The sequence below is a fragment of the Lithobates pipiens genome, unplaced genomic scaffold (assembly GCF_037356315.1).
Source record: "Lithobates pipiens isolate NorthernLeopardFrog02 unplaced genomic scaffold, aLitPip1_a1.2 Scaffold_16, whole genome shotgun sequence".
In the NCBI taxonomy this organism is placed as follows: domain Eukaryota; kingdom Metazoa; phylum Chordata; class Amphibia; order Anura; family Ranidae; genus Lithobates; species Lithobates pipiens.
The window spans coordinates 537,890,228-537,915,709 of NW_027507748.1; the positions used below are offsets into that span (position 1 = coordinate 537,890,228).

The 25,482-nt window shown below is 42.5% G+C and overlaps 1 protein-coding gene across 1 annotated transcript; it reads right to left on the reverse strand.

The window, feature by feature from the left end:
• Positions 1–5,055: 5,055 nt before the first annotated feature.
• MED4 (mediator complex subunit 4) lies at positions 5,056–25,273 on the reverse strand. Its single transcript, XM_077483257.1, has 7 exons — positions 25,164–25,273; positions 20,092–20,158; positions 16,031–16,201; positions 14,532–14,589; positions 9,078–9,164; positions 8,156–8,287; positions 5,056–5,692 (listed from the first exon to the last, which is right to left on the reverse strand). The coding sequence occupies exons 1-7, from the start codon at positions 25,232–25,234 to the stop codon at positions 5,520–5,522; spliced, it is 759 nt and encodes a 252-aa protein (XP_077339383.1). The 5' UTR covers positions 25,235–25,273; the 3' UTR covers positions 5,056–5,519.
• Between the last annotated feature and the right edge of the window lie 209 nt (positions 25,274–25,482).

Below are 25,482 nucleotides of genomic sequence, written 5' to 3' on the forward strand. Positions count from 1 at the left end.
TGTCTATAGTATTCCTGTAAAGTGTCGCTTTTTCCTGTGTTTAGAACAGTACCACAGCAAAATGACTTTTCTAAAGGAAAAAAAAGTCATTTAAAACTGATCGTGGCTGTAATGAATTGTCATGTCTCAGCAATATAGATAAAACAAATGTAAAAAAACGGCATGGGTTCCCCCCCCCCAGTCTATTACCTTTGGGGCTGGTATTACTATTAAACCCTGAACCAAAAATTTAAAAAAATAATTGCGTGGGGTCCCTACAAAATCCATACAGGCCCTTTAGGTCTGGTATGGATATTAAGGGGAACCCTGTGCTAATTTGTTTTTTTTTTAAATGGCATAGGGGTGCCCCCCAAAATCCATACCAGACCCTTATCCGAGCACGCAACCTGGCAGGCCGCCGGAAATGAGGGGGGGGCAAGAGAGCGCCCCCCCCCCCTCCTGAACCGTACCAGGCCACATGCCCTCAACATGGGGAGGGTGCTTTGGAGTAGCCCCCCAAAGCACCTTGTCCCCATGTTGATGGGGACAAGGGCCTCATCCCCACAACCCTTGCCTGGTGTTTGTGGGGGTCTGTGGACAGGGGGCTTATCGGAATCTGGAAGCCCCTTTAACAAGGGGACCCCCAGATCCCAGCCTCCCCCCCTATGTGAATTGGTAATGGGTACATTGTACCCCTACTATTTCACAAAAAAAGGTGTCAAAAATAGTAAAAGACAGGAGATACTTTGGGACAAGTCCTTTATTAAAAGATAAAAAAAAAAAAAAAATGTCCTGCGATATACAGTAAATCCATCTTTTTCAGCCCAACAAGCTGAAAAAAAAAAGAAGCAACAGCTCCACCTCTATGGGAGGCTCCCGCCGAGTGATGCTTCTTCTCGGTAACAACTGATATATAGCTGAAGGCGGGGCCACCCAGTGACTTAAATGCACCATCTGATGAAGCATAAAATAATGTAAACCTGCAGATTTCTGATTACTTACACCCTGTTCCTAGATAGAATACATAATTCAGCAACCTGTGCGTCTTCTTCTCCCTTGCAGAGGAAGATATGTCAACTTTTAGCCATTCACTATAAAATGAGCAGCAAAATTAGCAGCTTGCATGTGGGAGTAAAGAATACAAAAAAATGAGTCCTTGTGGAGGACAGCTCTTAATAGGATAATTGTTGTATGTTAAAAATATCACCGATAGCTCCCAAACTTCAGCTACTTTTCTCCCACTGCTTAGAGGTTAACTACTTACTGACCACTATTTACGATGCCCACATTATACTCATGCCTAAACCAGGCAAAGACCCCAAACTCTGTGCCTCCTACAGGCCTATTTCTTTATTAAACTACGAACTAAAAATTCTGGCCAAGGTCCTCGCCACTAGGTTGGTCAGAGTTCTGCCTGAACTGGTCCACTGATCAAACTGGATTCATGCCAGGAAAATCCACTGCCATCAATCTGCGAAGAGTTTTCACTCATCTGCAGCTCCCAAATTCTCATTCCCAAACTCGTGTAATGGATGCATTAGATATTGAAAAAGCCTTCAATATGGTAACCTGGCAATACATGAAATCAGTCCTTCAGGCCTTTGGATTCAGTCCCTCCTTCTGCAAGTAGATAGATATATTGTATAAATCCCCAATAGTACAAACCAAATTAGGGGGCCTGCTGTCTGATCCTTTCCAAGTAGGGAGATGTACCAGACAGGGGTGTCACCTCTCCCCATTTTTGTTTGCTCTGGTCATGAAACCCCTGGCTATGGCCCTCAGGAACTCAGACTCAGTAAAGGGCATTAAAGTAGGCACTACCACTGAAAAACTTGCTCTGTACGCGGATGACCGCATGCTTTTTGGGTCTCGATGACCCAGGACCCTCCCTCCGCGCTGCTCTGAATATTATTTCTGCATTTTCCAAATTATCTGGGCTGAGAGTCAATTGGGACAAATCTCAAGCACTACCTATTGACTCTCAGGCAAAACTTCATGCAGACCCCTCTGTCTCACTGACCTGGACCTCCTCTATCAGATATTTGGGCATTAACATTACCCCTAGAGTCTCTGACTGCTAAATTAAACCTATACCCCTTACTCATCCAACTCAAACTAAAACGTCAAGCTTAATCTGCCATTATCCCTCATAGACAGGATAAACCTACTCAAAATGAAATTCCTCAGTTTCTCTTTATGCTCATAGGCACTCCCCAATTTGGATCCCCAAAGCCTGATTTCAAAAATTTGACTTTGATATAACCTCCATTCTGTGGAAGTCTAACCCCCCCGAAAAAATAAATCTATACTCAAAGGGCCCTGGACAGTCTAGCCTGTCCGGATCTTCAGAAGTATTTCTTTGCTGCACTACTATCACATGTCCAGAATTGGTTAGTCTCGGATACCAATGGTGCTGTAGTCCTTGAGGCCACACACACACCTAAGTTTCTACAAAGCACTGAGAAATGCTTTATATAGGGGTGTCAGGGCCCCCTTTCCATGAACGTGGTGATCAGGGTTTGGCAACTATTGGTATATAAACTTCAAGGGGACCCTCACACTAGATCTCCGGACACCCCCTTGTGGCTCAACCCACATTTATCAGTTTGACTGTCCCAGGCCCAGGGTTCTGGGCTGCTAGAGGAATCAAAAAAAACTGCAGAATATCCATTTTAGTGGCTCCCTTTGACTCCTTTAAGGAGAAAAATGGGTTTACTAATCTCCAATTCTTTAGATAACTTCAAATTTGCCACGCCTTCGCTACCTACCCAATTTGGATCCATCCCAGGGCTTCTTTAGGGGATGTCCCTCCAGTCAATCCCACCTCTACCATTTACAAAGTTTTATTACCCTCATTCCACTTTGGTCTGGAGGATTTGTTCTTCAAGTCTCAGGGCAAGATCCCTGATCTGGATTCAGCCGTCACCTGGGAGTATCCTTTTCTACAACTTATCTCCGTCAGAGATCCGTTGATACAATTTAAACTGATTCAGAGGGTAGATTTGTAACCCCAAAGATTTTACAAAACGTACCCAAATTCCTCCTCCAACTGTTGGAAGTGTGGTAAAGCAGATGCTGACTTCAATCATATGTTATGCTCCTTTCCCAGGATCCAGGCCTGTTGGACAGAGGTCACAAACTTCAATGGATCTTTGATCACGATTCATGTTCCCCTGAATGTGTTGATCTGCTTGCTGGGTCTGGTGGACTCCCTGGCCTGCCGTTGAGCAAATAGGACTCCTATTTTAGGCTAGGAAGGCTTTTACTCATAAAATGGAAACAAGCAGAGTTACCCACTTTGAATTCATGAAAATCGTTGATCAACTCAGTGGTGCCACTATACAAAGCAGCCTACCTCACCAGATGGTGCCCAACTAAGTTTGACAAAATTTGGCATGTGTGGTTAGAATCAGACATCACAAAATGCAACACAATAGGGTCCAGATCCATTTGTTTGCTTACATTAAGTAAACATGTAGCGGTGAAGCCCTACTATTGCGGGTATCTGAAGGTACATCTAGATGCATTATCCCCAGTATCTCTCCCTGAAGTGTTCACCTGAAGCATACCATCCAGTATCTTTCCCCGTTTCCCTCCCATTTGACGACATAAGTAGTTTATGTTTGTAGTGGTTTCTATAGAATGTATTAGATCTTATAGGACTGTTACAATTTAAGCCGGGGTATGCCTAAATGCTTTATTATGTAACCCTCTTTTTCACACAAAACCTCAATAAAAAGTATTTTAAAAAAAATAAATAAATGAAAAATATCACCAATACAGAAATTATATATAGTTATACAGTGCATCGGTCTGATGGTAAACCTTGGAGAATATGAAGTGAAACAATTGGCAGTATATGAATGAAATCTTATGATTCTGTATAATGGGTATATGTTCAGCTGCATTACAGTCAAGACTACACAAAAATCATGATGCGACTACCTATGTATAAAAGCACTTCTATTAAATCTAGGCTGTCCCTGGAAGTAGGGTCACCTTGGAGCTCAAGTTAATGTTCATATTCGTTTGATACCCCTTGCATTTTTCTTTTTGCTAGTCCACAATTCACTGCTCAGATGGTCATTTCCTTAGGTGGAACAATAGATCACCAAGTTGTACTTTAAAAAGGAGAAATCTAGCCAAAAGGTTATCTGGCTGTATGTCTCCTAGAGAAGAAAGGCATGCAATTCGTGCCTGGACCAACACTTGTCTCAGTGAGCCCCTGAGAGATTGAGCTGGCCACCCCCACCACCTGCACAGTCCAGCGAGGGGCAGTCCCCAGCTCTCTGCTGGGGGAGCTATCAGAATCAAGTGATGAGCGGTGTTCAAGTGCTTGGCTTAGTGCAGAGGTTCCGGGGGAACAAATGCAGCATCAGACCGATGCTGCCGTCACCTAGGCAAGTATAAAATCAGAGAGAAGGGGGGGGGGGGGGAGAGAAAAAAAAAAAAAAAAACCCATACTTCTTTTAAGTCTAACGTATTTGTGCTGGGATTCACTTTTTTTGTAACTGTATATGCTCCACTGAATTCTATGGTTGGATTTTTAACTTGTCAGATATGTATGGCACTGTATATTGTCAATGGGATTGTTATTCTGCATTAAAAAAAAAAAAAAAAAAAAAAAAAAAGCTTAATTGAATGAGCTGAAGTTAGAAGCAGATTGGCTACCATGCTCAGCTGCACCAGATTTTGCACTCTCTGGTTTTTAGTAAATCAATCCCATCCCCATTGTAAAATGTGTGGGTTCATTAATGTACAAGTTATTTCGAGTGGTCTATATAAAAAAATAAAAAATAAAAATAAAAAATAAAAAAACCACACACACAACAAGACACATAACCTAACACACAGGAAATCAAATACAGTGCATCCCGTTTATGGTGTGTTTGCATTTGCTACTTCTATTGTGAACCCACTGGAAACACAAATTTTTTTTTTTTACCATTGTACAATTCTCCTGCAGGTAGAAACAGAAGCCAAATGTTAAAGACTTCCTGTACATTTTACCAGGTATAAAAAACAAAAAAACAAAAAAAAAAAAAAAAAAAAAAACAAAAACACCATACACCAGCATTCAAATTTACATTACAAAAATCTATATTTAGAAATGTCACATTGTCAGTATGTACACTTTAGCATATACAAGCATACCACCATGTGTAAACACAAACCTATATTACATACACACAGGTATGCACAGGAACTTATATACAATAACAGTGGTGCCAACTTGTTCTTGCTACAGAAATAGTGGGTAACAAAGACCATTTATGGAAATATAAATGGAAAAGAATGGGACAAAAACGAATACATGACAAAATAAAGACCTTCATGTATACAAAAATTACAATTTCCACTAAAACATAAATGCAAGTTAGAAAAATTTCCCAGTTCATTGAAACTGAGCAAGTGGGTCAAGAATAAAAAAAAAAAAAAAAAAAAAAAAAAAAAAAAAAGGGAAGTTCAGTTTATCAATAGAAGAGCCAGGATGTATGCGTTTCCCAATACAAGTAACGTTTGTGCATTCTGTATATAGCTTAGTCCGAATCACTGCTGCTACTGGAGGAGTCTGTAGACATCACTTCAACATCATCTTCATTCTCTTTGTTGGGCCCCAGAGATTCCATTAAGAAGTCATTGCTGTGATTTGGTGGTAACATGTTTATTGACATGTCATTCGACTGCCATGGGTACTGGGGAGCCAGGACATCTGGGAAGAACAAACATACAACTTCTTTATCAAAACTAGATTAAACAGAACCTGTCCAATGAGAATATAAGTGCTGGCACTGCTTGCTTTTTTTTTTATTCCATCATGAATACCTTTATAAAACAAACAATCTTTTGTAAAAGGTCTTACATTTTCTAGAAATGTGGAAAAAATTAGCAAAAAAAAAAAGGGAACATTTAGAAATTTACCATATACACACACACACACACATTTAAAAACCATTCTTGCTTTCAGTAATACAGCATTCAAAAAAAAAAAAAAAATCTTTTCATGTGACAACACTGAATAAATGAGACTTTGCTACAATGTAAAGTAGTGAGTGTACAGCTTGTATAACAGTGTAAATTTGCTATCCCCTCAAAAGAACACACAGCCATTAGTGTCTAAACCGCTGGCAACAAGAGTATACCCTTAAAGAGGAAGTAAACCCCGATGGGTTTATTTCCTCTTTCATTCCCTGCAAAGGCAAAGCATAATGGACTTCTATGCATCGCATAGTAGTCCATTATGTGTCACTTACCTGACACAGGAGCCAGCGATGTCATCGCTGTCCCCTGTAGTCCGGCACATCCATCTTCTCGGTTGGGTCTCGCAGCTCCGCCACTGTCATTCGGCGAAGCCTCAATGATGTCACTCACGGGAGCCGACATGCGCAGCATCTTCGTCGTTGACGATGCCGCTCTCAGTGCGCCGCTGTCTACGGCGCATGCGCCATAGACAGCGGTGCCCATCTTCGGGCAAATATCTCCTAAACCGTATAGGTTTAGGAGATATTTCTCAGACCTACAGGTAAGCCTTAATCTAGGCTTATCTGTAGGTCAAAGTGTGTTGTGAGGGTTTACAACCACTTTAAGTGAAAGTGTCCAAATTGGGCCCAAAGCATCAATATTGTGTGGCCGCTAATATTTTCCAGCACTGCCTTAACCCTCTTGGGCATGGAGTTCACCAGAGCTTCACAGGTTGCCACTGGAGTCCTCTTCCACTCCATGACAACATCACGGAGCTGGTGGATGTTAGAGACCTTGCACTCCTCCACCTTCCATTTTAGGATGCCCCATAGATGCTCAATAGGGTTTAGATCTGGAGACATGCTTGGCTGGTCCATCACCTTTACCCTCAGCTTCTTTAGCAAGGCAGTGGTAGTCTTGGAGGTGTGCTTGGGGTCCTTATGTTAGAATACTGCCCTACGGCCCAGTCTCCGAAGGGAGGGGATCATGCTCTGCTTCAGTATGTCACAGTACGTGTTGGTATTCATGGTTCCCTCAAGAACTGTAGCTCCCCAGTGCCAGCAGCACTCATGCAGCCCCAGACCATGACACTCCCACTACCATGCTTGACTGTAGTTAAGACACACTTGTCTTACTCCTCACCTGGTTACCACCACACACGATTGACACCATCTGAACCAAATACGTTTCTTGGTCTCATCAGACCACAGGACATGGTTCCAGTAATCCATTTCCTTATTCTGCTTCTCTTCAGCAAACTGTTTGCGATCTCTCTTGTGCATCATCTTTAGAAGAGGCTGCCTTCTGGGACAACAGCCAAGCAGACCAATTTGATGCAGTGTGCAGCATATGGTTTGGGCACTGACAGGCTGACCCCCCCCGCACCCCTTCAACCTCTGCAGCAATGATGGCAGCACCCATACGTCTATTTCCCAAAGACAACCTTCTGGATACAACATGGAACATGTGCACTCAACTTCTTTGGTAGACCATAGTGAGACCTGTTCTGAGTGGAACCTGTCCTGTTAAAATGCTGTATGGTCTTGGCCACTGTGCTGCAGCTCAGTTTCAGGGTCTTGACAATCTTATAGCCTAGGCCATCTTTATGTAGATTAATTTTTAGTTTGCAGATCCTCTGAGTTCTTTGCCATGTAGAACTTCCAGTGACCAGTATGAGAGAGAGAGAGAGCTTTAACATAGCTGCTCCCCATTCACACTTGAGAACGTGTAACACTGGTGTGGGAAAATGGCTACTTAGGGGTGTACTTACTTTTGTTGCCAACAGTTTAGACATCAATGGCTGTGTGTTGAGTTATTTTGAGGGGACAGCAAATTTACACTGTTATACAAGATGCACACTCACTACTTTGCTACAGTGTAAAGTGTTATTTCTTCAGTTGTCACATGAAAAAATAAAATATTCACAAAAAAAAAAAAAAAAAAAAAAAAAAAAAAAAAAAAAGTGTGTACTCACTTTTCGGAGATACTATATGTACATTTACAAAACTAGCAAGACAACTACCATATCCCCCTTTAGCATCAGTAAAGTCACGTACTAAAACAGACAGACAATCTGTTGAATAATGCTCAGTCAAGAAAGCAAAAAATGTAATTCCCCATTTTTTTAATGTTAGGATTGAATAGATCTCATTCTCTTCCCCCACCCCGTCCAAATTTTTTTTCTTACCAAGCTAAAAAAATGCCTTAAAGTTACCTGGTAGTCTCCCTGCTGCCAGTGCATCCCCAGGCAAATGCCCATTAACACCATTTGTAGGTAGGTTACTCATCTGACCCAATAATCCGCTCCGCATCTCCAGGTCTGTAGGGTAAGGTCGACGTGGATCCCCTTCAATAAAGAAATATAAATACATTACATGCATGTACACTAAAAGCATAATTCAGGTCAACATAAAATCAATACCTCATGTCAAACAAAGGCAGATTTCACCATTAGATGCAGCCATGTCATATGTTTACTTGTTTAAATAAAACCAAAATTTGGGCATTTAAAACACGTACATAAGAGGCAGTTTACTTTTAGTGAAGACGAGATGTCAAATGCAGATCAACCGTTATAGATAACCATATACATAAACCTCATGTTCTCCTCAAACTTGGGCCCCACTCTTCCCATGTTCCTATTATCCATTTATGTAAAAGGCAGGCAGCATAGACCAAAAGGAAGACTTGGGAGGTGGGAAAGAAAGCTATTTTTTACCCATCATATGCCAATTGTAAAACTTCAGGCTTGCAACTAAATTTACTTTAAAAAGAACAATTTTTTTAAAAAACAAACGTGCAGGGACCTAAAAATGATCTCTAAAAGCCTACTGGAACAGCATTATCCCAAAGCTTTGATACCTCCTGATCATGTGGAAGCCTGCCTGCTTCTTCATGCCACCTGACATTACAACCATCGAATAGGTTGGGGGGAGGCTTTGCCTATCACAATGGCTAGGGATTATTATTCTATGATGGGAGGGTCCAAGAGCCTGCTGCAGAGTATGTTCAGTATATAAACTTTGTTCCTGCAGCAGTATTTGTTATTTTCATGACCGTATCTCTTGCTGGCAATAAAGCTGTGTGCCTTTGCAGATTATAACAGGGTTAAATAAAATTAAAAACAAAATTATTACCTGGAACCCATGTTGGTGGAGCACACACTGCATTGCTTGCACTAATCCGATGGGCATATTTAATCAGTTCCTCAGACGAGATGGCACCTGGAAGACATGTGAAACAAGATGTTTTTTTTTTTTTACCAAATATGTACAAAAAGTGTTATGCTAACCTTTTGAAAAAAATTATTAACTGGCAAGTCTTGGGCAAAATCTGTCAGCATTTAATGTTTTTGCTGTCTAAACTTGGTACTGATAATGTTATGCTAGGAGGAGGAGAAAGAAGATGTTCACCTTTTGTAACATGTTACAAGTTGACTGGTCCCCCACATCCCCTGATCCCCACCATCCATTCACAGTGTTCTGTGAATGGGAAGACTACAGGTGTTGGCTTGTAGTTCTCAACAAACTATCATGGCAATTACTCGGGTAGTTCATCGAGACTTCCTGTTAGTGGAAGTGCTTTGCCCATACATTGTACAGGCAGTTTTAGAGTCTGCAGGAGACCTGCATGGCATCAGCGTCAGAGGTTGACCGATATGGGTTTTTCTCTGGCCGATGCCGATAGTTAGAAATCGCGGCGGTCGATATACGATGGCGATTTTTTTGGGCTGATTTTTTTATTTGTTCCCCCCCCTAATTTTTTAATCATTAGTGTATTTTTGCTAAATAAATTGCGTTTGAAAGACCTCTGAGCAAATGCTGTGTGACAAAATATTGCAACAACTGCTATTTTATTCCCTAGGGTCTCTGCTAAAAAAATTTTATATATATATATATATATATATATATATATATATATATATATATATATATATATATATATATATATATATATATATATATATATATATATATATATATATATTCCAAGTGATAGAAAAGATTTAGTCTTTAAATGGTTAAACTGAGAACTCCTACACACAGGCAACTTGCATTGACTTCTATTACAGAAGTCATTTGCAAGTCACGCTGAAGTTATAATCGGCCTTTTTATCAGCACAATTGGCATACCAATTAATAAAAAAAATGCCAAATATCAGTCGATATCGGCCAACCTCTAATCAGCGATCTGCTGATCTCTGGTGCAATGCTTTCCAGTCTCCTAAAACAAAGATAGTAAAGGGACTTCTACCAGCAAAAAATGTGCATTTATTTTTATTAAAAAGGTGAACTTCACCTTTAAAAAGGGATCCATGCTAAACTCTCATGCCCCTTTCACACTGCCACGACTTAAAAGTAACGCAGTTTTAGGGAATGCCTGTGTAAACTTGAGGTCTATGGACCTTAACTTGCATCAAAAAGCCAGACCAAAGTAGTACAGAACTACTTTTAAGTCGGTGTGACTTGAAGTTACAGATATGAATGGTACTCATTGGAAATCATGGGGTACGACATGTCATACAACTTTGAAGTCACAAGTGTGAAAGGGGCCTTAAAGAGACTTGTCCATTCAAAGAAAAACAACTATCTGTGTGTAAAGCCCATCCCTCTAACAGTTCTTTACTTAACTTCTCCAGCGCTCCACTGCAGCCCCTTTTTCTGTGGCTGCCGTTATCAAATACTTGGTGTTCTCTGGTACAGTAGAGCATGTGTTGCTCCCGAGATGCAGTGCTCGGGTCTAGCAGCCACTTGCTAGGACATTGGCACTGTCACAAGATGGAGAGGCTACTATCACTACCCCCCCCTAAACACCTAACACAAGCCAACAATGGGGATTTTGGTGGCGGCTGCGACAGAGGAAGACGTAGGAGATCACTGGAGAAGAGAGTATTGGCCAGAATGTGGGCCTTACACAGACAGACACTCTCGCCCTGAATAAGCTTATATTTTACAAACCAAATAAAATAGTTTATCACAGCCAATACACCTATCCTTAACCCTATAAATGCTGGACATTAAAGTAGCTACCATTCGTACACCAAATTGAATGCTGCTGGTACTAAAATCTACTACTCTTTAAACATGGGTTTAAATGAAAGTCACTTAACCCTTGTAAACAAGGCGGGGGTTTCCTAACAGCTTTCCAGTTTAAACCAGTTTCAGGAGCTGTAATTCCAGAATATACATGGTCACACTCTGGTCTGATATCCTTTATAAACAGTGAAAATCCTTTTATAGAAGAGTGGGCTTGCAAGGAAGCTTCTGCTCCAAGTATTCAGCTTACAGGTTTGCTCTTATCTTTGTTTTTTTAAATGGATTGCACCACTTGTCCTTTTTGCTGGCAACATGTTTACTTTCAATAGAGGTCTTGTGGATATGGCAGTTATTGAAGCGATGCATACGAGTTTACAGCTTTTTTTAAAGTGGAAGAAAAGCCCAAAACCCCTTTCACACTGGAGGATTTTATTTTTTTGGCACTTTAATGCTAAAAATAGCACCTGAAAAATGCCTCATCTGCAATTTGTGTGAAAGCCCGAGTGCTTTCACAATGGGGCACTGCGCTGGTAGGACGTCATAAAAAGCCCAGCAAGCAACTTCTCTGTATGCACCGCTCCTAAAGCACCCCTGTCCATTGAAATCAATGGGCAGCGGCACTTATTCAGCCTCTAGTGGGGGTTAAAAGCACCCTGCTAGCGGTTGAAAAGCACCTCTAAAACAGTGGTAAAGCGCCACTAAAACTAGCAGCACGTTAACGCTGACACCCCCGTGCTGGCAGTGTGAAAGCTCTTACCCACATGAAAAAAAAAAAAAAAAAAAAAAAAAAAAAGAAGTGTGTGTGTGTGTGTGTAGATTTTTAATCCACTCCAGTTCAGTCAAATAATCCAGCTCAGACAGCTCTTGAATACAGCTGGGAATTCCTGAGGAGCCATGATGTTATCCACAAAAGCCCAGATGCTGTCTTCACTCCCTCTTCCCACCTGCAGCAGCCGCTCACTGACACAGATGAGCCGGAGCTGTGGGATCGCATGACCAAAGTGGAGCGGATTAAAAATAGGCAAGTGCACACTTTTTTTTTTTATATAAATACAGATTAGGCAGTATAGGTAGGAGAGAATATTTTTTAGTTAGACTTCAGCTTTTCTTACACTTGAATTTTGCCTAGTGCTAGGGTAGAGATAAATATCTCATGAGTCACAGGGCAGGTGGGGGAAAAAACCCCACCAATGTCACCTTGTTGGACCCTGGCACCCATCAGCAACAGGTTCATGTTGGTGTGGATAGTACCATAGCAAGGGAAGCACATTCTTTGTATCCGTCTGCTATGGGAATACCAGTCCATATACCTATGGGTTGGTCCTTCTGGGTGCAACATTATAAAAAAAAAAAAAAAAAAAATCTAATTTTTGTAAAGGATACACACAGTCAGCATTAGATAGGTAAATACAGGTGCTGCCCCCCCTTTTTTTTTTAAAGTCCCAATTTAAAGAGTTATTAAACACTGAAAAAATACTATACGGTATTTTGAAACTGTATACAGTTAATTCAAGTAATGACAATGTAGCACAGTTGGTGAAAATTTTGCTCCGGTACTTGCTTCAGCTACTCACTGTAGTAATTCGGTAGATAGTCCCTTAGTGGCGACAGCTTCCCCTCTACCTCTGACAGGTTCACCAGCCAGCAGAACTCACTTCTGGTTGGACTGCATGCCGAAATCCCAACCCTACGCTTTTCTCTTGCTTACAGATAGGCCCTCAGACAGCCTAGCAGCCAGATATCCCCAGGATAGGCTCAAAACTCTGGCCTAACAGCCCGGTCAATACAACTCACATCCACCCGGACAGCTGTCCAGGTGACTCAACCCACATATATAGGTTCCCCCAGCAGGCCAAGGGATTTAAGAAAACCCCTACCCATTGGCTGGGATACCCTATATGACCATAATCTGACCTTGCTTTGCCCTTATATCCAATGCCACCAGGTACCCAGTCACCTAGTGACAAAAGAGAAGGGCAGCAATTACAGACTTGGAGATCAATGCATTTCAATTTAACAATAGGCCAAGGTAGCTATACCTGGCAGGTAAATTTAGCAGCAACCATGCCTAAACACCAGGGTGCTAGAATATTAGTGAGGAATTCCTTTTATTTCACATGCTTTTTTTTTTTACCTGACCAATTTGTCTTTCAACAGTGACAAGGCTGAGGCAAATGAACACAAATAAAAAATAAAAAAAATTGACCATTTAAAGTCCCCTTGATAGTGATGTAGCTTGTGCCTACCCCCTCCAATTGCCCATGCACGAGATCAAAAAAAAATAAAAAATCGTACGAAAAATACAGCTAAGCGATCGTACGATAATCTGATCATTCATATAGAGATTTTGATAGCCGATCACGATAGGACAAGCGTGAAAAATTTCCTCATACAATAGCAGATCATACGATTTTCAGTACAGTTGTCTTCCAAAAATACAATACAAATACACATCACTTCCAAAAAAAAATAAAAAATCTGTCGTACGAAAAATTATGACTTTAGTAACCTATTCAATATCTACTTACGACTAGTAAGCGGAAAAAGTCAGAAGATCTGTCGTCCAGTTTTTGGATTGTGTATACCGGGCATAAATGTTGCCAGAAAGCTTGGTCTGCATACCTAATACATGGACTTTAGTTTACATTAGTGCGTACAGCAAACGTTTGGAAAGCTTTCAGATTGCCTTGAGCAACTTTTTTTTTTTTTTAAAGTGTTTTAAAAGCACCCTTCATCTCCAGTTTATGAATGTTAAACACAGACCATTAAGAGCAGTGCTGCCTGTCACTTTAAATAAGTTGCTAGCAGTCCTCAGACAGCTTTCAGAAAGCTTCAGGCCACACAGAGCTTGATAAAAAAAAAAAAAAAATAAAAAAAAGGCACACTTGTGAGCAGTTTGTTTAAAAGGGAAAAAACAGCACTCCCAGTAAGATCTATGTTTGATAGCTCCAAGATGACAGGTGCATTGAAGGCTTTAAGAAAGCTGCAAACTGTTAAAATGCTTTGTAAAAGTTTGTGGCAGACACCGCCCTAATACACATTTAAGCCTCATGTGTACACAGATGAATGTGGAAAAATGACATGTTGTCTAAACCAAGTACTACACTGTATAGCACATAATGCATATACATAGTTATATGATTTTTTTACAGTATGCCTTTAGAATGGAAAACTGTATCAAAGTGGATGTTAATGGGAAAAAATAAAAAAAAATAAAAAAAAAACACCACACACCATGTAAAAACAAGGGCCCTCAACCCCCAGGCAACGCAGCAGGAAAGCTAGCCAGCACAACCTGCATTGCCACCCTCCCACCACCAGAGGATTCCTGCTTCTATTCTCAGCACCCACCCCCAGAGGTAACAGGTTGAAACCCCCCCCTTTTCCCCAAGGGAACATGTCACACACCACAAAAAAATGTAATAGGAAACAGCAGCACCAATAGCCCCACCCAGTCTGTGAAGGGGTTGTCATCACAGAGGCCGGCCCCTGGTGCCAGGAGGTTGGGGACCGCTGATGTAGAAACTTAACAAAAAAAAAAACAGTCACACTAACCTTTTCTTGCTTTGTCTATCGATTTCAGCTTTTCTTTTGCTTGGTATACTGCTGTAGCCTGGTAAGAAATGAAGAAACAAAATAAAATAAAAAATCTTTGGCGTATTTCAAAATTAAACTAGAAGAGTTGATAAAACACAAGGTTTCCCTTCTCATTTTCTCCTGGCCATTTAAGGAACAGACAAAAAGGCTTCATTCACATTTGGCCTTTTGGGATTTTGAGCAGAAATGCTGTGATTATGCCCACAATCTCAAAAACGTATGTTTGGGTGCCATTCATTTTCAATGGCACCTAAAAGCAGCGTCAGTTTTCTGCGATTATCACACAGCAATCTGCAACGCTCCTCGCCCAAAAAAGCTCCTGCTCCTTTTTGGGCAACAAGCTTCATGCTAAACCCGTACCCGAACACGCATTTTGTGATTGTATTATGATTTGCGATCACAAGCAGAACTGCAGCGATTCTGCCCAAGATCCCAAAAAACACCAAATGCCCAAGACTGTAAAATCTGTAACCATGTATCTGTTTAACCATTTTACTGCCAGGCCCCACAGTCCCACTTTAAAATCCTTGTGGGGTGGTTGTAGAAAATTCATACAAAAAATGGTCTGGGTACCTGAGCTTTAGAGTTTGTGAATGCTAAAAGAATCTCCAAAACCACTTTGTAGGTCCCATGATAGATGCACATTAACACACACACACACACACACACGAAATTCCTATTAAAGCTAAAGCTGTATTGCGTTAATAACAAACATTTTGTGACACTGAATACCAAAAGTTACAAACCTTAAAGCGGAACTTCAGGCATTTTTTTTCACCTATGAAAACCTTCTGCCCTTGTTTTAACTTTGGATAGTAAAAACGGGATGCCAGTGCACTGACTGCCATTGTGCCTGGTGACCCCCCATGCTACACCACTGGGGCTGACAAATGCCCAAGCACCTGGGATTTGTCGAGTCCCGGATGTCTGCGTTAGTTTTCTTATGTCTGTTTTCAGACATTTTCTGATCCAGCCAATAAGACTGTTTTTCAAAACAAGCTCTTCCAGATGTACCAGTTTACAGGTATGGGACAAATCATTTAACACTGGCAGGGTTGCTTAGAATGATCAGCTTCTATTTATGCAAAACCCTTATCCATAAGGAAAAAAAGTTAAGTTTGCTGTAACTGATAATAAAAAGTGTGAGCTGGGTGGTTTTGACTTCAATTTGATACTGTATCTTAATCTGCTGGTAAATTTAACACTTCCCTCCCTGCAGACTGACAATGTCTGCTGTGTGCCTTCAGCCAGTGTGAGGGCACTCTAATACAGGAGGTGCTAATGGCCAAAACACCATGTATTTGTAAGCAGTAATAGCTTACATTTTTGGGTTTAATATCGCTGCAAAGTGGCGCTGTCCCACTTCATAGAGCGTATATGGCCCCTTGAAAAGTAGGATGGATAACCCAGACACTAGCAACTGTTACATAGATTAGAGGACATTAAGGGCCACTTACCAGTATGTGTTCTGCCTCTTTCAGCTGTTTCTGTAGTTGCTGGATATCACTGTCTCTTTTCTCAACTTCCTTCTCCAAAAGCTGCATTTCTTGATGAATCTTGCCCTGACTGTATGCCACCTTCATGAGTTCCTGAAACTCTCCATCCTGCTGTATTAATAGCTCCAAAATCTGGAGGAAAAAAAAATCCATGATCATTCCACCAGTGCAGAGCTGCCATGAACCATAATGGACATTTCAAATGTTTCCTAAAAAGTCTCACAAATAACGGGGTTAATTCCTGTATCTGCATACTGTCCCAACATAGCGATCTATTTGTTCATAAATCAGTATTAGGCATTAGGATCTTCTAAAGCCTTTAAACAGCACAAATAATTCACAGCTACTATACAAATCAAACCAAACATTGCTTAGTACACCATTCAAAGTGGAAATGACAGTTGTAAGTGGGCACCGGTGAACTGAATCACCTGTTATCTTTCATAAGATTAGATTTTCCCCAAAAGAACTTTGGTCTCCACAACCTTTTATATAAAAAGCACAATACAGGTTGTCACTCTAAAGTAAATGGACCTCGATATGTTTTTACATAAGCAAGGGGGCACAGCACAGCTCTGCCTATTGGAACAGGTAATACTGGTTGAGCCATCACAGAAGTTTACTTAGCAAAACAAAAGGGCCAGCATGAGATTAAACCTGACAGCAACCAAACCAGAATGAAAACAGTTTCAGGAGGAGCTGACTTTAAGCCCTTGTACACATGGTCGGAGATTCCGTCAGAATGTTTCCTATCGGACCGTTTTGTCAGATATTCCGACTGTGTGTGGTCTGCATTGGACTGTTTCCGTCGGAATAACCGACGGACCAATTTTTCCAACTTGCCGGTAAAATTTTCAGACAAAATGCTCCTATCGGACATACTCCGATCATGGGTAGCCTACACCGACGGACAAAGTGCCACGCATGCTCAGATCAAATTCCTATACCAAAGCTATTGGCTACTAGCCTGAACGTAGTTCTGTCGTAACGAAATAACGTCATCACGTTATGTACAAACTGATTTTTCGACAACTTAGGCCGCGTACACACGGGCGGACTGTTCGCCCAACCTTGTCCGCTGAACAGTGTTTGGGCGGACAGTCCGCTCGTGTGTGGGGCTTCAGCGGACAGTTTCAGCGGACAGTTGGCCGAACAAGGTCTTACGGAAATTCCGAAAAACTGTCCGCTGAAACAAGGTTTCAGCGGACTGTTCGCTCGTGTGTAGGCTTGTTCGGCCAACTAAGTCTCGCGCATGCTCAGAAAGGATTTCCACGTCGGAAGGTTGCATTGCAGTGTATTGGACGTCGAAATTTTCGATCCGTCGTGCGTGCCGAAACGTCATCGCGCACGGTTTCAGCAAACTGTTCGTCCGTCGTGTGTGGCCATGTCCGTCCATGCTAAGTTTGAGCGGACTGTTTGCCGAAACTGTTGGACGGACAAAGTTGGGCGAACAGTCCGCGCGTGTGTACGCGGCCTTAGTCCGACCGTGTGTATGCAACATCACTTCCGGACCTCTACCGGAATTACTCCGACGGATTTGGTTGTCGGAATCTCCGACCGTGTGTACAAGGGCTTAGGAGTTAAAGTGGACTTTCCACAGAAAACAGAAGGTATGCTATTTGCCAGTGCCTGCCTCCCACCCCTAACACAGCTGGCTATCTCTCTATATATGTCTATTTGTAGTCCAGCTTTTGATGCACAGCGACATCATCTGCACCTTCCTGTAGAGCTAGGCCCTCAAAGAAAACACTTTAGATGAGCTATTGATGACATGTAACATTCTGGGGCCAGATTACTGACTGAAAAAACTGAGTCCATCTTGACCCTTCTGTCCTTGAGCAGGGGGGGGGGGGGGGATACCATAAACTATTGCGTAGCCCTGAGAAAGAGTGGTCAGTATAAACGGATTTGATGTTATGGCTAACCACTGCGGAAGTAAATTTTGCAGCCTCGAGTCATTGGGATTTTTTCAGCTTGCATAAGAGTAGGGAAAAGGATTCCGCCTTTCGCTTTTTGTGCAGACCAATTCTTCCTCCTCTGGGATTTCTTGTCCTGCTCCAGAGCTCTTGGAGGCTGAAGAAAGCACTTCAGGGGTTGTCTTTTTTTACCAGGAAGAGGCGTTCTTCCTATCAGAAGTCCTGTCTAGACTGGTATCTTGATCAAGGCCAAAGAGAAGGTCACCTGAGAAATGAATCCCACAGAGTTTACATTTTGATGCCGCATCACCCGGCCAAGCCTACAGCCATAATGGTCTTCTAGCCGAATTTGTTAAGGCTGCAGATCTAGCAGACATTCTAATTGCTTTGGCCAAAGCATCCGCTATATAGGCTACCACAGAGGACAAGGTAGAAAAGGAATCCAAAATCTCCCGTTTGGGTGAATCAGCTACTATATGAGCTTTTAGCTGGTTAACCCAATACTCTAGGTTCCTGTTCCTGTCATAGCTGGCTTTAAATTGCATATGGCCAATTGCCAAGATCTCGAGCAAGAGATCCATATGCTTATCCATTGGATTCAAAGACCAGGTCGGTGAAGCTAAAGACCAGGGAGAAGGCAGCATCCAGCTTGGGGACCTTGTTCCATACCGCAGAGGGGTCTTCCTCAAATGGAAAGAATTTCTTGTGGGCTCTCGGGGAAAAAAAAAAAAGTTTCTCTGGTTCCTGACATTCTCTCTTTAAGGAATCAGATGACAGAATGAACCAGAAATGTTCGAACTTTAGGCTCACTTAGACCCACGTACATGCATTCATGCAGCGTTCGTTCCTTTTTTTTCCCCTTCACTTCAGGCCAAGGGTAACATGTATGGCTTTAAGAAGCTCTTCAACTAATTCCAGTGATGGCTTAAACTTGGAGGGGGCCACTATAGCCCCCTTCACTCAGGTTCCTCTTCCGAATCATAGAACCCCCTCCAATTTTCTCCCATCTTAGCCTTGCACGAGGGGCATCTTTTTCCCCCCAGGTCAGAGCTTTTGGCCTGAGAGAAAAAGCCAAAGAAAGGGAAAAACCCAGGGAACCCTTATTGAGCCCATTGAGACCCAACCTCTGCCTGCAGACCACCCAACAAGGTGCCTCCCTTTAAAGATCTGGAGGAAAAAAAGTGTTTTACCCGTGGTCCAGTGGGAGGAGCCACTACCTCAGGTGCTGTCCTAAAAGATGGCTTGGGAAAAAGTCTAATTTATAAGGGCTCACACACACACCTTGAACCCAGCTCAAAGTTATTCTGCTCTACATTCAACACTTTTTAACTTTGCTGAAAGAGCCTCAATATCTGACACTTCCAAACATGACTACTGCATTCTGTAGTGACATAGGGGTTTGCAGAACGCAGTGGGGAGTCAAGGATCTGACACTTCCAGAAGCATCGACCGTTGATCTTTCAGCAAGATTATCTCTTCAACTTAGCAGAGTTTGGCAGCGAGAGCAGGATAAATGAGTAGTGACAGTTTACTTTGCAGAGACCTACTGTTTTTAGGTTTAAAATTTGTTTTAAAAGCCAAGTTCACCAGAGTTTTCTGAATGAATGAACTGCGGTCAATGGCTTGTAGTTCTTAAAGCAGAGCTCCACCCAAAAGGGAATTTTCCACTTTAAGCACTCCCCACCCCTGCGACATTTAGCATGCAATTTCTTTGGGGGGGGGGGGGGGGGGAGGTTGGCGGCAGCAGTTACCTAGTTTTGACAGGTATCCACTCCCACCACCTAGTTTTCCTCTCCCCATCTTCTGGGACACATCACAGGTCCCAGAAGATTGCCAAACCATTCAGCAGGCACATTGCGACGCATATGCAGTGTGCACCCAGCTGTGAAGCCGAAAGCTGTTTATTTTCATATATAAAAAAGGTGAGCTTATCCATCGAAAGCGATAACTTCTCTAAATGTAAATACAATTTAGGTGTACAAATTATTTCTGGCAATAAGAAAAGTCAGGTCATAAGATCTTTATTTTCTATTGCTCTAACATGGCACCTGGTTTTTGCCAAGCTATATAAAAGCAGTAAGGCAGAGTATATACAGGAAAGCTTACTTGATTTTCTTCCCCAGGTTGATTTAGCTTCTGGTTCCGTGACAGTGCCAAAAGTTCGATCAATTCTCTGCAAAAGAGGAACATGTTGCTGCAAATATAAAAACTGAGGAAATATCACTGCAAGTTTTAAAAATCTGTAGCTACCTGGTGTAAAAGCAAACATGCAGAAGAGAAAAAAAAAAAAAAAGCTAAACAGTGAATGAAAGCAGAACTGTGTCCAGGCTAAAGACATTCAGATAGGTGTCATACTTTTACCTCCACTGTGCAGTTCATTTTGCACAGAGTAGCCCGATCCTTGACTTCTGGGGTCCCCCAGCGGCGCCGGTAACTTCTCCCCGCATCATATAACCCCCTAGGAGAAGCGCTCTCCCAGGGGGGTGACCTTGTGGGATCCCGAGTTTAGCATTTGTGTCCATAGAGGCAGAATGCCAGACTTGGCCCTGCCCCACGCATCATTGGATTTGATTGACAGCAGCGGGAGCCAATGGCTGCGCTAACAATTTATCCAATCAAGAGCCGAGACAACAGGCACAGGGGAAGAGCGCGCCTCTGGCGTGGGAATTACAGGGCACAGGGGAGTAAAACAAGGGGGCTGGTCAGTGACAAAAGTTTTTTCCCCTTAATGCATAAGATGCATTAAGGTGAAAAAACAAGAGGGTTTACAGCCCCTTTAATAATTTAGTTTAGTTTATTTAGCATGAAGTGGAGCTTAGTTATGTAGCATGAGGATGTATATTCTGCAATAGTTACATTTTTGGTAAAACCATTCAAAGAATCCAAGCCCTGCAAGCTGAGATAACATGCACTGATGCATTCACACAATTTCACAGTAACTGAGATAAAAAAAAAAAAAAAAAAGTCAGGAATATTTCCCCCCCCCCCCCCCCCCCCATTGTTTTTCAAATCAACATACACTACAAACTCTGATTGAATCGGTTCAGCTATCGCTGTTTTACTAACCTGACAGCTTATTATTCTAAATAGGAAATCTTAATTTTGTTTGCAAACTACCAGCAGCAATAATAAGTTCTTACATTTTAAAGAGCACTTGTCATCTCAGATCTATCATGGCAGCGCCTGCTAACGGGCATCCACTCACTTGCTCCTGCCACATGCCTCGCCAGCCCTCCTATTAACGTGAATGGGACTGTATGAGGCCGCAGCGGGACAGAGGAGGAGCCGCAGCGGGACAGAGGAGGAGCCGCAGCGGGACAGAGGAGGAGCCGCAGCGGGACAGAGGAGGAGCCGCAGCGGGACAGAAATGACAGTTGCTCTTCAAAAATTATGATTTAAATCAAGCCTTTTTACTAGCGATTTAAATCAACTTAATTTAAACTAAATCCAATCTGCTTTATAGCAATCTTGTCAGTAAGTGCAGCAAACTAAAAGAAGATTATGTATGCTTAACTTTTTAGAGGATGAAGTCTTAAAACATTGTGCTCTGCATGTCCAGCCACCATAAGTCTGTTACATCAAAAGCAGTGGTGGTTAGACGTGAAACACATATTGTGGATTAAAAAAAAAATTAAGTCAGCTTTCAATGAAGTTGATGGCTTCTTGAGATCCAGCTATTCATGTAACCAGGGTGCAAGCCACAAAGCTTTGCTTCCTGTTTCCCTTACTTGCTATGCCAACGACTGTACCCACAGCTAATTAAAGAATCTGTTCGGGTGAGGTCCATTGATCTGGTGGATCCCTCGAAAGGCAAGTGTCCTTACATCAAAAGTCAGCAGCTAAAGGATTTGTAGCTGCAGACTTTTTTTTGGGGGGGGGGGGGGAGCCTCAACAAGCCTTTTTCCTGGTTAAGGATGTCAAACAAGGCTCGGGGGGACGAATCTGACCCTCCAGGCCATTTCATGTGGCCCTCGCAGCCAAGGTTTTTCCACCTGGAACGTGGTGAAACAACATTCCGCCACAATCAGCTCCCCCCCCCCCCCCTCTGCTCGCCACTATCAGCAGAAGCCTTCTGTTTTAACTAGAACAGTTTTTCTCTTGGCGCCTCGCAGCTCACAGATCCCAGCCTGCCCTGCATGCATTCACGGCAGGGACAGATGCCAACCAATTATCTCCCTGCAGAAGAAAGAGGCCGCCTACACTGCCAGGAGGTACTAGAGCTGTGCTGGGTGGTGAGAGATGTGAAGAAGCTTTTGGGGTGGGGGGGGGGGAGATGAGGGCTGTACAGGGAGATCTGTGCAGAGATGGGGGACAGTGGTGCATAAATCAGAACCGAGGAGGAGGGGTGGAAGTGAGATGTGGACAGCCTGCAAAAGAGCTGAACCGTGAAACCCCTAAGCTGCACTCTGTACACAGGGAACTCTGCATGTAGCACACTCCTGAACTCTGCACACAGTGTTATATACAACCGGCCCTTTGAGTGCAAACATAATGGTGACATGGTCCTCGATGAAACCAAGTTTGAGATCCCTGCCCTAGAGACTAAAATGGCAGTTGTTGCAATACTTTGTCACGCCGTATTTGTGCAGTGGTCTACAAGCGCAAATTCTTTTATTTTTTTTTAAATACACTTTTTTTAATAAAAAAAAAAAAACACAACAGTAAAGTTGACCCTTTTTTTTATATTGTGAAAGATAATTTTGCAGCAAGCAAATTGATACCCAACAGGTCATGCTTCAAAATTGGCGACAAACTTTGACCCTTAAAAATCTCCGTAGCTGACGTTTAAAAATGTCTACAGGTTACCAGTTTTGAGTTAAAGAGGAGGAGGTCTTTTGCTAGAAGTATTGCTCTCACTCCAACAATCACAGCGATACCTGACATTTGTGGTTTGAACAGTTTTTAAATGCAGGCATGACTTACGTATGCGTTCGCTTCTGCACACCAGCTCGACAAGGCACGATTTAGGATTTTTTCCCTCCTATTTTACACTGTCCTTTTAAAAAAAATTAAAATAATTTGGGTTGCTTTTATTCCTATTACAAGGAATGAAAAACATCCCTTGTAATAGAAAAAAAAAAGTATGACAGAACCTCTTAATTGTGAGATCTGGGGTCAAAAAGAACTCAGATCTCACATTTACACTTAAATGCAATAAAAAAAAAAAATTTATTATTTTTTTCCCTTTCAGACCATTGGGTGGAAGTGATGTTTGGTGTTGCTTCCAACATTCAATGTTAAGGAGCCAGGCGGGAGCCATATTGCTCTCTGTTGGCTCCATGTTTCAGAGGGGAGAGGACCCGATCGGCTCTGCCACTACTGACGGAGACGACCAGAGTGCGGCGGGAGAGGGGCCCCTCTCCCGCCCCCGGTAAAAGTGATCTCGCGGGCGAATCCACCACAGACTGCTTTTATCAAAAAGAGGACCTTACGCCGCTTCAGAATATACCGGGGTAATAGCAACTATCTGCTGCCATAACCCCAGTATTCTACGTCAAAGTACCGACATACAATGCAAGTGGTTAAAGGCCCACTTGGGAAGTGAGGATTCACTTTAACCCCGGAAGAATTTACTCCCTTCCTAGCCAGGCCATTTTTTGCGATGCAGCACTGAGTCGCTTTAACTGAACTGTATGGTCATGCGATGTTGTACCCAAAAAAAAAAAAATGTATATGTCCTTTTCCCCCACATATAGAGCTAATTTCTTCATCAGTTTAGGGAAATAAGTATTTTTTATTTTTTTTTGAAAACCAAAAAAAATACTAGAACGCAATAAGCGTATATTGATTGGTTTGCACAAAAACTATAGTGGCTACAAAATAGAGGATAAATTGAAGCATTTTTATTATTTTTAGTTATAGCAGTGACCTGCAATTTTTATCAGGACTGCAACATTGTGACAGGGTAATGTGGCTGACTAGTGGAGACAGATCATTGTTCCTACTTAGTAGGAACACACAAGATCTCTCCTCTTCCCTGACAGAGCTGGGATTTGTGCATTTACACACACAGATCCCGGTTCTCGCTCTGTCACGAGTGATCAAGGGGCGCACATCGACTCCAGGGACACGCTGTGTGCACATGCCACAACGTCTTAAAGAGCTGGCATACAGCTACAACAGCTCACGTAGGGGAGTCATCCTGCCGCAGTATAACTGTTGGTCAGGAAGGGGTTAAAGGATAAGGTCACCTTTGTGAACATGTTCCATCCGTTCTTGGGATAGAACACGCAACATGTTCCCAATAATGCAGCTGCTGCCCACTGCTCTTTTCCCCCCTTTAACATTGCTATGGGTAGTAACCTGTACTAGCTGTTACTTTTTGAAATTAGCACAGTCTACGCACTCGGCCGCATCATTCATTCACACAGCTTTGTGTGTGAATGAATGACAAGCACCGTCATCCTTTGCGTCTGCCGACTTGTTGTTCTCATTGAACTACCATGGCACTGTGGTAGTTAATTCTCTCTTCCTGGCTGATTGTATCTGTTGGCCCATACAGGAGGTGTGGGCACACAGATACACTGACGGATCTGCTGGAGACCCGCATGCCATCAGAAAGCTACTGATCACGGGTGCAATGCTTTACAGACTCCAGAAACAAAATAAATGTACATTTTCACCTGCAAAGAAAAAAAAAAAAAAAAGTGTGCATGATTTGTTGTTAAAAGGTGAACTTATGATTTAGAGCAGTGGTCATCAACCCTATCCTCAAGGGCCACTAACAGACCAGGTTTTTAAGATAACTGAAGTACATCACAGATTATATAATTTACTGCTCAGTGATTGCAGTATTCTAGTTTGCATCTCCCCAAGGTAATACATAAAACCTGGCCTGTTAGTGGGCCCTGAGGACAGATTTGATGGCCACTGCTTTAGATGAAAGCTTCTGTGTCTGGAGACCAGATTTAAACCTCTTGTGAGAGGACTAGGCTCAGCTAATGGCAGCTTCAGTGTTGTCCTCACAGCAGGTTTAATGTAATATTCAAGTCCACCAGAAAACTTCACCTGAGAAGTCAATGGGACCCTCCAGAGAAAGAGGAGCCTCCATGAGAATGAATGAACACAAGTGTCTGAAACTGCTCTCAGCCTTAAACTAAGCACAGCCTGGGCTATGCTAGACCGTGTGTGTAAAGCGCCTGTCCCTCACTCAGTCCCAGAGAAAAGCCATGACTTACCTGGACAGAACCTCCACATCATCCAGCAATGACAGCAGCTTCTCCTTCGTGCTCTTCTCGGCGGCCGCCATCACTACTCTGTGATCACAACATGGGAAGCAACGAGTTGCTCAACTTCCGGGGGAAAGAGGAGACCATGGCTGAAAAGACCTCCGCTATTTCCGAGCAGCGCCACCTGCTGGGCAAACAGCTAATGGCAGCCCTACAAATTTTACTACAGTACAGAATATGAGGGTCTATGGTACAGCCTTTTAATGTTTAACCACTTAAGCCCCGGACCAATTGTCAGCCTAAGGACCAGAGGTCTTTTTACAATTTC